Raw genomic sequence first — 13,202 nt, 5'->3', positions numbered from 1 at the left:
CTGTGATCAGAACTCTGGATGTGCAGCACCAGTTAAACCCTAGAAAAACGTCTGCTTGAATGAACCTATTTTCCTTATTAATTCAATAGATATTTATTGAACCACAGAGCTCTCAGTAAGGCAGTAGAGTACAACAGTAAACAGGAAGACAAAGGCCCTGCTTTTGTGGAGCTTATAGTCTAATGGGGGAGAAGGACAATACACTAGTAAGTAAAACAGATAACATAATTACAGAACATGGTAAGTGATATAAAGAGAATAAGAGAGATGCTGCAGTAGATCATTTTAAATGTAGATACAGTGGTCGCAGGTAGTCTCTTAAGGAGATAAGATTGAAACTGAGCTTTGAAGGACGAGTAGGAGCAGGCCATGGGAGGATCAAGGAAGAGAACACTCCAGGCAGAAAGAATTGCAAGTGCAAGAGTCCTGAGGCAGAAGCAAACTTGACAGCTCCCAGAACAGCAAGAAAGCCAATGTAATCAGTGCACAGTGAGGCAAGATTGTGGGGCAGGGTTGGGGAGAAAGTGGAGGATCAAGTCCCAGAGACAGGGAGGGGCCAAACGAGGTAGGTGCTTTAAGACAAATTAGGATTTTATTCCAAGAGTGGTGGGAAAAAAGGGTTAGCAGGTTGGTCACATAATTCATGTTTTTAAACAGATCACTCCTACTGCTTTGTGGAGAACATTCTATAGCAAAGCAAGAGTAAAATCAGAGAGACAAATCAGGGACTATTGTAGTAGTCCAGGCAAAAGGTGAGGGTTCACGGCGTGCAGGGGAAGAGGAGGCAGAGGGCGTGGGAAGAGGAGGATATATAAATATACTGAGCATTTTAATTTAAGTATAACATCATAAGTTAAAGGTAAGTTTACTACCAGAACTTGCTAGTGTGGGGAGATGGAAGGAAATGAATCAAGAATGACTACTAGAGAAGAAATCTGATTGATGGTTCTTGCTTGAAATGGGAAGAAGAGGGAGGAAGTTTGGGGGATAAAAGCAAGAGTTCTGCTTTGGACAGGTGAAGTTTGAAGATAGCCAATGAGGAACACTGACTAGATGAATGAGTTTGGGGCTAAGTAGACATCCAGATAGGATGTCTTTCCAGGTACAAGTTTGGATTTCATCCTTATTCAGAACTTACATGCTCTTCAGAGCCATTCTCTTCAGAGAATGAAGTGAGCTGGAAAGTGATCATAGATAGAGAAATGAAAAGGTCTGAGGATAGAACACTTAAAGATGGATGGTGATAAGGAAGCAGCCATGAATTCCAAGATTAAAACAATCCTGAACAATAGGACAGACAAAAGCAGGGGTGTTCCAGAATCACGAGGAGAAGGAGTTTCAGGGAGAGGTAGCAATCAAGTAACCAAAGCTTACTGGGAAGTTGATTAGGATGAAGACTGAGAACTGACCCTTAGATTTTACAACATGGTGGTTGTTGGTGACCTTGGCAAAAACTGATCCAGTGGAGTGGGGCAGGGGAACTTAGACTTGTGGAGAGCTGGAGCTGATTAGAGTGGCTTAAGGGATAATTGGAGGTGAGAAACCTCCTCTCTCAAGGAGTTTTGTTATAAAGTGGAATAGAAAAATGGGGCCACACTGGATTCTAGCATGATCTTACAGCCTGCTTGTTTACAGAGGGGAATCCAGTTGGGAGGAAGAGACTATTGAGCAGGAGAGGGCAAGATAATTTCTGGTGCTGAGTCCTTGACTCGGTGAGAGGGATGAGATCCACTGCAAAAGTAAAGAGAGCAGGAGGGACGCAGGGAGTATGGGATTGGGCGCAACTGGTTAATAGATTGGGTGGTTGGAAACTCATTCATTCAGCAAATACTGGCCTGCTGTGTGCCAGATGCTATCCTAGGGGCAAGACAAACAGCAGTGAATGAAACAGATAAGGCAAAGCTCATGCCCTCGTGGAGTTTATACTCTATTGAGGGGAGTTGAGCCATAAATATGTTAACAGATGAATTTATAATATGTCAGATAGAAGGTAAGCGCTATGGAGAACAGTGAGCTAGGGTAAAGGGGATATGGAGAGCTGGAGGACGGGCCACCATTTTTAATAGGGTGGTCAGAGAAGACCTTTATGATCAGGAGAAGACATTTGGGAGCAGACCTAAAGGGAGCGAGGGAGGAAGTCTAGTAGATATCTTCAGGAAGATGGTTCCGAGCAGAGGGAACAAAATGTGCCAAATTCCTGAGGCAGGAACGTGCTTGGCATAATTTGAGGAACCGCAGGGAGACCAGTGTAGCTGCACAAAATGATCAAAGTAGGGGAGTTGCAGGAGACAAGGCAGGGAAGCAGTGGGCAGGCAGTCCCAGATGGCCCGGAAGGTAGGGATGTGAGCTTTACTCTGAGTCAGATGGGAAGTCCCTGGTGAGTTTTGAACAGACATGTGACATGATCTGACTTAATTTTTCAAAGATGCTTCGGCTGCTGTGAGGAATGGCCTCTGGGGTCAAGGATAGAAGTTTGGCCACCACGTAGAAGGCTATTGCAGTAATCCACACCAGCGATGATGTTGTTCTCCTATTGCTTCTGTTTTCTCAGTGAAATCAGAGGCAAGATCTGCCTAGGCGAGTGAGGAGGGTATGAGGGACCCTTGAGGAGAGAAGAGAAGCTGTGATCATTGTGGGTGGTGAATTGATTAAGGAACTGTGGTAGGATTGCTACCCAAACAGCTGGCAGTCACAAGCAGTTTGCCAAATGCTTACTGACCTCAACCTCTGGGACTTCTCGGGCTGTGCATGTTTATGTGTTTGTTTGTTTTAATCGAAGTATAATTGATTTACAGTGTTGTGCCAGTCTCTGCTGTAAAGCAGAGTGACTCCGTTTTACACATATATACATTCTTTATTTAATATTCTTTTCCATTATGGTTTATCCCAGGAGACTGGCTATAGTTCCCTGTGCTATGGCTGTGTATCCTTCTTCCTTGTGTCCGCTTTCTCTTCCATCATCCTGCTTCTTGTCCTCTGACTCTACTCGGCCTCCAGTTGGCCTGGAGAACCCATGCATTTATTAAGAAGAAAATGACAACCCACTGGCCCTTCTAGCTTCTGATATCAAAGGTTTTAGAAGGATTTGAGGGAGACTCTCAGCGTGCTCAATTCTTCTTGAGAGACTGTTATACACCCGACTATCACTCCACCACCTTACCCTACAGCAGTCAGTGAGGGAAGCCCAGAGAGTTCCCATGCTTTTATTAAGACTCTGCTCTCCTACCTGTGTTACAGATTTGAGGGAGAAACACAAGGTTCTTCATGCTTCTGGTAAGGCCACCACTCCCTGCCTCTGTGACACTGCTCACCACTGCTCACTGCCCTGTCTAACAGGGCAGCCCCAACAAGCAGCTCATAATTAAAACTGATGACCCACTTTTCCTAAAATGATGAGCAGCTCTCATCTCATCTTGACCCACATCCCTCTTTAACTTGGTCACCATGACAATCCCAAGACTCTAAGGTCTTCTTGAAGATAGCGTATGTAAGGACCATGTGGAAATGGCTTATACCACTTCTGTCTACATCCCGTTAGACAGGATATAGGTCAACGGGTGCAGCTTACATACAAAGGAGACTGCTAACGTGTGACTAAGGAAGAGGAAAATGAAACGGCATTTGATGAACACAGACATTGTCTCTGTGGTGACACAAAGATCAAGGGGGAAGACATTTTCTCCCCCCTTGATCTTTACTGATCAATACTGCCATGCTACAGAAAGGTCAGGTAAGATACGGAAATAAAAGGTCTGAGTTTTCAGTTAGGAAGTCCCTGGTCACATTTTAAAAGGTTGTTTCTGTGAAGTTATGGTGAAGTGAAAGAATGGGAGGTGAAGAAATGAATGCAGAGAGTATAAACTATCCTGTAGGAGAGTCTAGTTCTATAAAATTATAGAAAGGGTGAAGTAAGTAGAAAAGAGTGCCTAACTGTGGGAGAATTGATGTTTCCAAGCTAATAAAATAGTAGCGAAGGAGAAATCTGAGATAATAGAAAGGGGATCATTCATGGAGGAAATCTAGAAGAAGCCAGGAAAGGATGAGATGGGTGCAGATGGAAGTATTAGTCTTACACAGGAGGAATGACATGGCTTCTTTTAAGATGTGTGGGAGGGGGGCTTCCTTGGTGGTGCAGTGGTTAAGAATCCGCCTGCCAATGCAGGGGACACAGTTTCAAGCCCTGGTCCGGGAAGATCCCATATGCTGTGGAGCAACCAAGCCCGTGTGCCACAGCTACTGAGCCCGCGAGCCACAAGTACTGAGGCCCGTGTGCCACAACTACTGAAGCCCACGCGCCTAGAGCCCGTGCTCCGCAACAAGAGAAGCCACCGCAATGAGAAGCCTGCACACCACAACGAAAGAGTAGCTCCCACTCATTGCAACTAGAGAAAGCCCGCGTGCAGCAGCAAAGACCCAAGGCAGCCAAAAATAAATTAAAAATAAAAAAAGATGTGTGGGAGGGTAGAAAGGGCAGGAGTTGAAGAAAAGTCTATAAGTGAGGAACAGGAAGTGGAGGGAGTTCACATCTAATGGTATTTATTTTTGCAAAGGAGTTATTATGAGGCACTGATGAGCTAGTTTTGGGGCAGGAGGCAGGATTTAAGATAGGTGCCATGTGGAAGATGGGCTGAGCACAGAGAGTGTAGTACAGTAGTTAGGGCTCAGCTGAGGTTGGAGATCCCTTAGTGTAATGACACCAATATGCACCATTTTGAGTTTTTCTCCACCAACACACAACTCTCAAGGGCAGGCAGAACTTTGAACTGATCCAGGATCAGGGTCAAAGAAGGAAGGGTTTTTGGTTTTGGGGGGTTTTAAATTAATTAATTAGGCTGTGTTGGGTCTTAGTTGCAGCATGCAGGACCTTCGTTGTGGCATTGCTTGCAGCGCGAGGGCTCTTTGTTGTGGCACGCCGGCTTCTCTCTAGTTGTGGCAGAGAGCGCGCAGGCTCTCTGGTTGTGGCACACGGGTTTAGTTGCCCCGCGGCATGTGGGATCTTAGTTCCCCGACTAGGGATCGACCCCGCGTCCCCTGCATTGGAAGGCGGATTCTTAACCACTGGACCACCAGGGAAGTCCCAAGGAAGGGTTTTTGCATGAAGCTGAGAGAGTAATAGTCTAAGTAGCTGTGAGGAGCTAGAAAAATGTAGGCCCCTTCTTTTTACTTCATCTTCTTCCACCTAGTTTAGACCTTATCATCCTGTTTGGATTATAGAAATACCCTCCGAATTGGTTTCCCTGATTTTAGTCTCTTCTCCCTGTATCCATCGTACACATGGCTGCCAGCTTAATTAATCTTATAGAACAACCTTGACCATGTTGCAGTCTTGCTCAAAAACTTCAGTAGCTGCCTACCTCCCTACAGAATTAAATTCATGTTCCTTAGCTCCACCCTCAAGGTTCCAGGCACGGAGCTGGTTTCAATTTACTGCTTTGTTTTATGCATCTAGTTTTATACACAAAGTATTTGGCTGGTATTGGGTGAAACTCTATACTACTTTACTAACACTAATCTTGGAGGACTTTCCCCAGTGTGGTTTTGTTAACTGTTGGGAAAGTTTTTCCCACCCATCTCAGAATGTCCTTCAAGGTGTCTTTCAAGGGCTAATTCAAATGCAGATTCTCTCCTGTGTCACATGATATGTCTCTTCTTTGTCCTCCTTTTTGAAAAAAATTCATTTTAAGCTTTATATTCTAGATAGTCATGTACCTGTTAAGCCAGAACCGTGCCTAATTTATCATTGCGCCGCAGTCCATTGTAGCCCCAGCTCATAACACCTAGCTCAGTATCTTGCTTTTTGTAGGTATCCAAAGTCAGCTGACTAAAGGCACGCATGCATTCATGAATAAATGAGTGAAGGCAAGAGTAGAACCCTTATAATGGTCTAGTAGGGTTAAGAACCAGAATCTTTCACTAGAAGGTCACCTCCTCAAGGTGTAGGGTTGATATTATAATTTTTATCTTTAGTACTTAGCACTGTTCTGGGAGAGTACTGTAAGCTAAGTATACGGCAGATACCCAGTAACATCTTGGCAAACAGAATTGAATTAGGTCGTTCCATACCCTAGTCATTCTCAATGTGTCAACCTCAAGCGCTCTAGAGAGTTAACAGGGCCTCTGACACAGCAAATAGTTGGTTATATCCTGATTTGATTATCGTGACTAACGCGCTTATAACTGGACGGCAGCTCACTTAACAGAGACCCAATTATTCATTAAAGTCCTTGATTCATTGAATCCTACAATCAGTTATGATTAATCTCTGTGTGATAATTTTATTCTAGACACTGAAGGAAAAAAAAAAGCAATCTGTGAGAAAAGCAGACCTCTTGCGTTTATAAAGTAACCTTCCCCTTTTCTCCTGTTTGGCCAGGCTGCGACAACATGCTGATGGGCATAAAGTCTCTGAAAATAGTGAAGAAGACAATGGACACAGATGGCTCTTGGATGAAAGATGCTGTCAGAGACTCTCCAAAAGTTTATCTCTTAATTGGATCCAGAAATAACACTGTCTGGGAATTTGCCAGCATACGGGCATTCATGGAAGATAGCACCAAGCCAGCCCCCCGGAAGCTGATCCTAACACATTCCTGGCAGGGGACAGGCCAAGTGATCTACAAAGGTTTCCTGTTTTTTCACAGCCAAGGGACTCCCAATGAGATCATCAAATATAACCTGCAGAAGAGGACCGTGGAAGATCGAATGCTGCTCTCGGGAGGGGCAGGCAGAGCCCTGGCCTACCCGCGCTCCCCCTCGACTTACATTGACCTGGCTGCGGATGAGCACGGGCTCTGGGCCATCCACTCAGGGCCAAGCATCCACGGCCATTTGGTTCTCACGAAAATTGAGCCCGACACACTGGGAGTGGAACACTCATGGGACACTCCATGCAGAAGTCAGGATGCCGAAGCCTCATTCCTCTTGTGTGGTGTCCTCTACGTGGTCTATAGCTCTGGTGGCCTCGGCCCGCATCACATCACTTGTGTCTATGATCCGCTGGGCGCTGTCATGGAGGAGGATCTGCCCAACGTGTTCTTCCCCAGGCGGTCGAGGAGTCACTCCATGATCCATTACAACCCTAGAGATAAGCAGCTCTATGCCTGGAATGATGGAAACCAGATCATTTACAAACTCCAGACAAAGAGAAAGCAGCCTCTGCAGTGATGCGTTGCAGCCACGAGGGAGAGCGCCGGGGATGCTGCTCTCCAGGAGACGGAAGCCACAGCCCCTTTGCAACACAGAATCCCTCTAATTGCACACAGGGATAGGGGCTGGAAGTGGGAATGCGCACGCGTCCTTTTCCAGATGGTACTGCCTTCAGTATCTTCCAGGAGCATAGATGAGAGTCTGTCATTCAGGAATTTTCAACAACTTCCATTACCCATCCAAACCTCCTGGAGCTCAAGGCCTTCCACATTCCGATCCAGTTTACTTCCAACCTTTTCTTTTACTAGCATTTACTCTAACTCTCCCCGCCCCCGCCCCCCAGCCATTAGAAATGTAAGCCACCCTCTAATACTCCTGGCTTCTCTCTCCTCTGGTCTTTGCTCAAATCTCTTTCCTCTTTCACAAATGCCTACTGATATTCTTCCATTATTCACTGCCCAAATAAAGTACTATTTCTTATTGATGTTTAATCTCGGTTTCCCCTGGTTCTGCCCCTCCACCAAGCCAGGTGGATGTAATAATAAAGGGAAAACATTACCATTTGAATACCAGTTTCCAGTTACAAAGTGTCTGCACCCATGTTACAAGTCATCTCACCCTTATGAGGTAGTCAGGACAAGTCTTTATAGAGGAGGAGGGTTCAGGTGAGCCATTCAAAGTACCAAAGCTACAAAATGAAAGAGCTAGAAAATACTGCAAACCCTATAATCTTTCCGTTGTCCAAGGAAGCCTCAAATATATATATTTGTTCGCCCAGGCTTCTCTCAGCAATACGTTAGTCATCTCAGCCTAAAAATAATGGTTCGCCCCTTTAGCTAGTCGCATGTCCACACAAGACCCTCCTATAGGCCTTTCAAAAGCTGCTTCCTCTAGAAAACCAGCCTAAGGGTGAGGACCCCACCTCTGTTCTTATCTTGCCTTTCCTTCCCTTGCTTTTCTCATCTTGCTTGAAATACAATAAAACTGACACTGAGCATCTAAACCTCATCGGGCTCTATCTGCCTACATGCCCTCCGCATAAAAGTTTCTGGTGGTGCTGCCTGTGCTTGGGTTTACTGTGAACAATCCCCAACACACTGAGGCCCTCGGTAAATATTCTGGAATCTGGATGGAAGCCAGATAGCAGGCAAGGGACTCCCTGCCACAGCAGGAGTGCCTTGTGGCACAGGGGACAGAGGGCAGCTGTGCCCATCCAGAGGGGCTTCTTCAAGCTCTTTCCCACGCGTTTGTCCACTGCAGCCTGGTTTGGGTCACAAGTGCAGGCTGTGGTGCCTGCCTGTGTCATGTGCTGAGGCCTCTATCTTTCCAGGCTGGTCACATGAGAGTGTTTGCTCTGTGTTTGCAGCTGTTTCCCCTCCTCGCCAAGCCCAGGCTGAGACCATAGGCAGTGAAGAGAGGTTTTTTGTTTTTTTTCCCCCATAGCATTTGAGTAAAAGCTTTGGCAGAATGGAATTACTCACTCCACGGACACAGTGCAGTTACCCACAGTTCTAACAGTTTTACAGAGAGCCCAAATCTGTTGTGGAATGAGGCAGGTATGAGTAATTAAACGTGGTGATATTACCCACTCCATGGGTTTGGGGACATTAGCTGCCCCATGGGTAAAATAACATTACCTATTTCACAGGGAAAAGGAATGCGGGCTGTCTCACAGAGGAGGGTAGCAGGGGAATTATCTTGGAGTGGAATTATGTGTAAGTCATGCACACACAGTTCCTCTGGAGGCGCACAGAGGCTGCCTGTAATGTGCTTGCTATCTGCCTTTCATCTGTGATACGCTTTGCTTTGACAGTTCTGCAGGGCACACCTGCCACTAACAACCAACCCACTCTGGCGCCTTAAATTCCTGCAGCTAGAATCACTTCTTCAGGTCAAGACATTTTCTCCAGGAAGCCCCTGTTAACGGGCCACTTTGTTTCCTGGGAGCCAAGGCCGGACATGCAGGCCCTCAAATACTTCTTGGGCTTCTTTCAGATGAACTTTTCAGCTCTGGCTCTCTTCTTGGATCTTAGTGAGGATTGAAGTTCCTAAGACCTAGACCAGTGGTTCTTAAATCACCTGAGGAGCTTTTAAAAATCCTGATGCCAGGCCATACCCCCAGACCATTCAGTCAGAGCCTCTGGAGGTGGGACCAGACAGGACTATAACTTTCAAGCCCCCTTCCCTAAAGTGGTTCCGAAGTATGAATAAGCTGGAAAGCCAGTGACTTGCACCATTTTTAAAAAATTGAGGTATAGTTGATTTACAATGTTGTGTTAGTTGCAGGTGTACAGCAAAGTGATGCATTTATATATGCCTATATACTTTTTCAGATTTTTTTATTATACGTTATTATAAGATATTGAATATAGTTCCCTGTGCTATACAGTAGATCCTTGTTGTTTATCTGTTTTATATAGAGTTGTGTGTATCTGCTAATCCCAAACTCCTACTTTATCCCTCACCCCCCTTTCCCTTTCAGTAACCATAAGTTTGTTTTCAATGTCTGTGACTTACGCCATTTTTTAAAAGTGAGTTTTAAAAAGTAATTGTATAGTTCTAAAGAACAGACTAGCATTTTCTGGGGACTGTGGGTCCACGAGGGCAATAACATGTGGGATTTGGAAACACCCATGAACTCGTGTGAACTGTGGCAGCCTTCTCTACAAAGCCTCTGTGCTACTATTTTAAGGAAGTGAAAGAGAACTAAAGAGTGTCCTGTTGTAATACAACTCTTGTGGGCCCCAGCCTTCGTCTGCTGGCTTTGCCCTTGGCCTGCATCTGGCCAGGTTCCTGCAGTGACCAGAGTCTCATATTTGCCAGGGTGGCTTAAGTTTTGTTCACATGTACAAGCCTTCTGGGCACACTGGTAATTTCAGACCACCAGGATAGTGTGAAAAAATATGTGTCTTGAGGAGTTTGTCAACACTCCAGCCTGTAGACGTGTGGATAAAAATTGAGGTTAGAGCAGTAGTGACTCCTGCCTGAGCTGGGGACTATGCCAGAGTCCCTGGTGTGATGCCATCTGAGGCCCACAGGGATTTTCATCAACCGAACTGAGCAACCAATTCTTGGAGATCCAGGTAGGGCAACAACCTAGCAGTACAACCAAAGGGGATTCAGGCCCTACACTGGGGGCAGGCACTGGACTAGGTCCCCAGGGTCCCGTGCTGCCCCGATTCTACAATCCATTCCTGTGGTCAGACATCGCCAAAGCTTTTCTTGCGCCTGTGGAACCTCGTCTAAGCGCTGGGCACAGGGCAGCGCTGCTTGTCCCCAGCTGTTCACAAGAATGGGTGTCAGTGACTGGCGCCAACCACTAGAGGGACCTCCATCCCAGGCTGCGGGGTTCAAGTGCGGCCAGACCCTAGGGTAACTCAGTCTTCCGAACTGGGGGCGCTCATAGACAAGAAATGAGGCTGCTGTCAGGCCAACCTCAATTTGAACGCGATCCCAGGGGCCCAGATAGTCCGCACGCCCAAAAGGTTGCTGCGCTGGGAGCGCCTCTAGAACGTTTTTTCTATGGCTTCTGTCTCTTCGCAATTCTCGACACAAGTTCCCTTTCTGCTTTTCTCTTTCATTCCCTACGACCAAGGAGCGGTGCTGAAAGGCTGGACAAGCCCGGGGACAGGGAGCTGAGAACCGCCGGGCGACTCCCCGGGGCCGGAAGGGTGCTGGAGGGGGGAGGTGACCAAGAGCGGAGCGGGGCTCCAGGGAGGGACGTGGCCTCCTGAGAGAGGCGGGGCTTGGGGGGGGGAACGGTAAGCTCGGCCTAGGGGGCGGCGCCGGAGCTGGGGCGGGATGGGCGGGGGCTAAGCAGGTTCGAAGGCGCCGGGTTGATGAGGCCGGTCCCTGCGGAGCCAGAACCCTCGGCGGATGGGTCCCTGCGGGCAGCCAAGGAACCAAGAGGGAGGGGGCGTGGCAGAGGGGCGGTCCCGGGGGAAGGTGGGGCGGTGGGGAAGCGGGCGCTGCGGGACGAGCCTCCCGCGGGTCCCCGCCCCCGTCACGTGGGCTCCAGACCCGGCCGCTGCCGGTCGGTCCGCTGGTTGGTCGGTTAGTTGGTCGGTGGGTCGGTGGCCTAGAGCTCGGTTCTCGGCTCTCATGTTCGGAGGTGGGAGGGACACGGGAAACGCCCGCACACCTGAGCTGCCCGGAGAGGATCCCCGTACCCAGGTCAGTGGGTTCTCCCCACGCCCCCAGGCCCTCTGCGCGGTCGGGACTGCGAGCCCGCGTAGGGACATTGCCTGAGGAACTGAGAGCACTGGAGTGTGTCCCAGGCGCGAGGGCGGGGACCCTCCTCCCCTTCTCTGGCCAGAAGACTGGGAGGAGGGTATAACTCCTGCGGATTTGCTCCGAATCTCCACCCAGTCCTGTCCGGGGTCTACGGACAGTCCGCGCCCCTACAGGTGCCCGGATGGCCCTGGAGATGCGCAAGGTGGCAGGTCACCTCAGTTCTATGTAGTATGTCAGAGCTCTGCTAAGTCAACTGGAGCAGCGGCCCAGTCTGGAGAGAGAGCCCAAGGTGGTAGGGAAGCTCACGGTCTATTTGCCCGAGCAAATGGGTGTTCCGCAGAGCGTGTGTTCAGCTGCAAAGCCTTAGCTGAAACCAGCTATATACTGTAATTGCAAAAATGCAACATGCTTTTCCAAATCTCAAGCCGCTGCGTCCCAGTAGACGGCAAGATGGGATAGTTCTGTTTGAAAGTGGGCTTCTCTCCCTCATGACATCCTGACTCCAGACCTGCAGTTGTTCCTCAGTTGAAAATAAGATTATATATTTAAAGACCAGAACTTCCGAAGTTTGCTTAAGATCAAAACGGGCGTTCTGGCCAGTATTTAATCCGCTTACAAAACAGATCCAGCGTATTATATTTTTACTTTTAGAGCAGCTGGATATTTGGTATAGCTCCGTCTCCCTTTCCATATTTTGGTTTACTTCCTGTCTCTCTCCTTCCTCTCCCAGTTCCTTAATCGATTATAATACAAATTTTGTGTTGCATTCTGTGAAGTTGAATGCCCAACAAAGGTAGTTGGCTGTACACAAAATTCATCTTCAGCATATTGTCTTTGATGATTATTTGTGTCATATGAAAAACACAAAATATTTGATTTAGAGATTATTTCTCCTTGGGGCTTGAGAGGCAGCCTGTTTGAAATCTGCTTAAATTCATATATAAACGACTTTGAAGTGGGAGAGCAGGGAGACTGGTGAACTTTTCACTTACTGCATTCATCCATAATTTTATTTAATACATTATTGTTATTACTTCGAGATTCGGTGATGTGCCGGTTATTAGCTTATTGCTACTGTGGAGACAAACTGAGCATCATAGTCTCCTTTTTTTAAAAAAATTAATTAATTTTTGGCTGCATTGGGTCTTCGTTGCTGCATGCTGGCTTTCTCTAGTTGCTGTGAGCAGGGTCTACTCCTCTTTGCAGCACGCGGGCTTCTCACTGCGGTGGCGTCTCTTGTTGCAGAGCATGGGCTCTAGGCTCTCAGGCTTCAGTAGTTATGGCATGTGGGCTCCGTAGTTGTGGCACACGGTCTTAGTTGCTCCGTGGCATGTGGGGTCTTCCCGGACCAGGGTTCGAACCCGTGTCCCCTGCATTGGCAGGCAGATTCTTAACCACTGCGCCACCAGGGAAGTCCCCAGCATCATAGTCTCTTTACTGGGGTAGCTATGGTGGTTGCCCTGACTTTAAGACTAAGTAGAATGAGATGAATGCTATGAAGGAGGTAAGAGCAAAGAGTTGTGGGAATTTGTCTTTCATCTGAGTGCGGAAAATCTGGAATAATTTCACGAAAGGGGTGACGTGTGTGATGGACCTCGAAGAATTTCTTGTGGGTTTCTCCAGGCAGAGGTGAGCAGAGCGTGACCTGGGCTGCGAGAGCTACGTAGGCAGGCAAGCACTTTGTAGCCATGCGAGGTGGCAAGTGGCCCAGCTTGGCTCCTATGACGAACGATAAACAATAAAGCTGGTGACAAGGAAGAAACCTATTCCCAGCGGGCCTTGAAGGCCAGGTGGAGAAGTGTGGGCTTTGAAAGCAGGAGAAC

The 13,202-nt window shown here is 47.6% G+C and overlaps 1 protein-coding gene across 2 annotated transcripts in view; it reads left to right on the top strand.

The window, feature by feature from the left end:
• PPFIBP2 (PPFIA binding protein 2) overlaps nt 1-13,202 on the top strand; it is a 385,547-nt gene that overhangs the window by 223,226 nt on the left and 149,119 nt on the right. The window contains exon 3 of one of the 2 annotated variants that reach the window (XM_004279226.4): nt 6,374-7,637. The exons of the other annotated variant lie outside the window; for it this stretch is intronic. Within the exon in view, the coding sequence (XP_004279274.1) occupies nt 6,374-7,164 (791 nt within the window). The 3' untranslated portion in view covers nt 7,165-7,637. Of the gene's footprint in view, nt 1-6,373; nt 7,638-13,202 lie in introns of those variants that run through there. 2 annotated transcript variants of the gene reach the window in all.

The sequence above is a fragment of the Orcinus orca genome, chromosome 8 (assembly GCF_937001465.1).
Source record: "Orcinus orca chromosome 8, mOrcOrc1.1, whole genome shotgun sequence".
NCBI lineage: Eukaryota > Metazoa > Chordata > Mammalia > Artiodactyla > Delphinidae > Orcinus > Orcinus orca.
The sequence above is the reverse complement of the archived record's forward strand: the minus strand, read 5'-3'. Positions and strand labels throughout refer to the sequence as shown.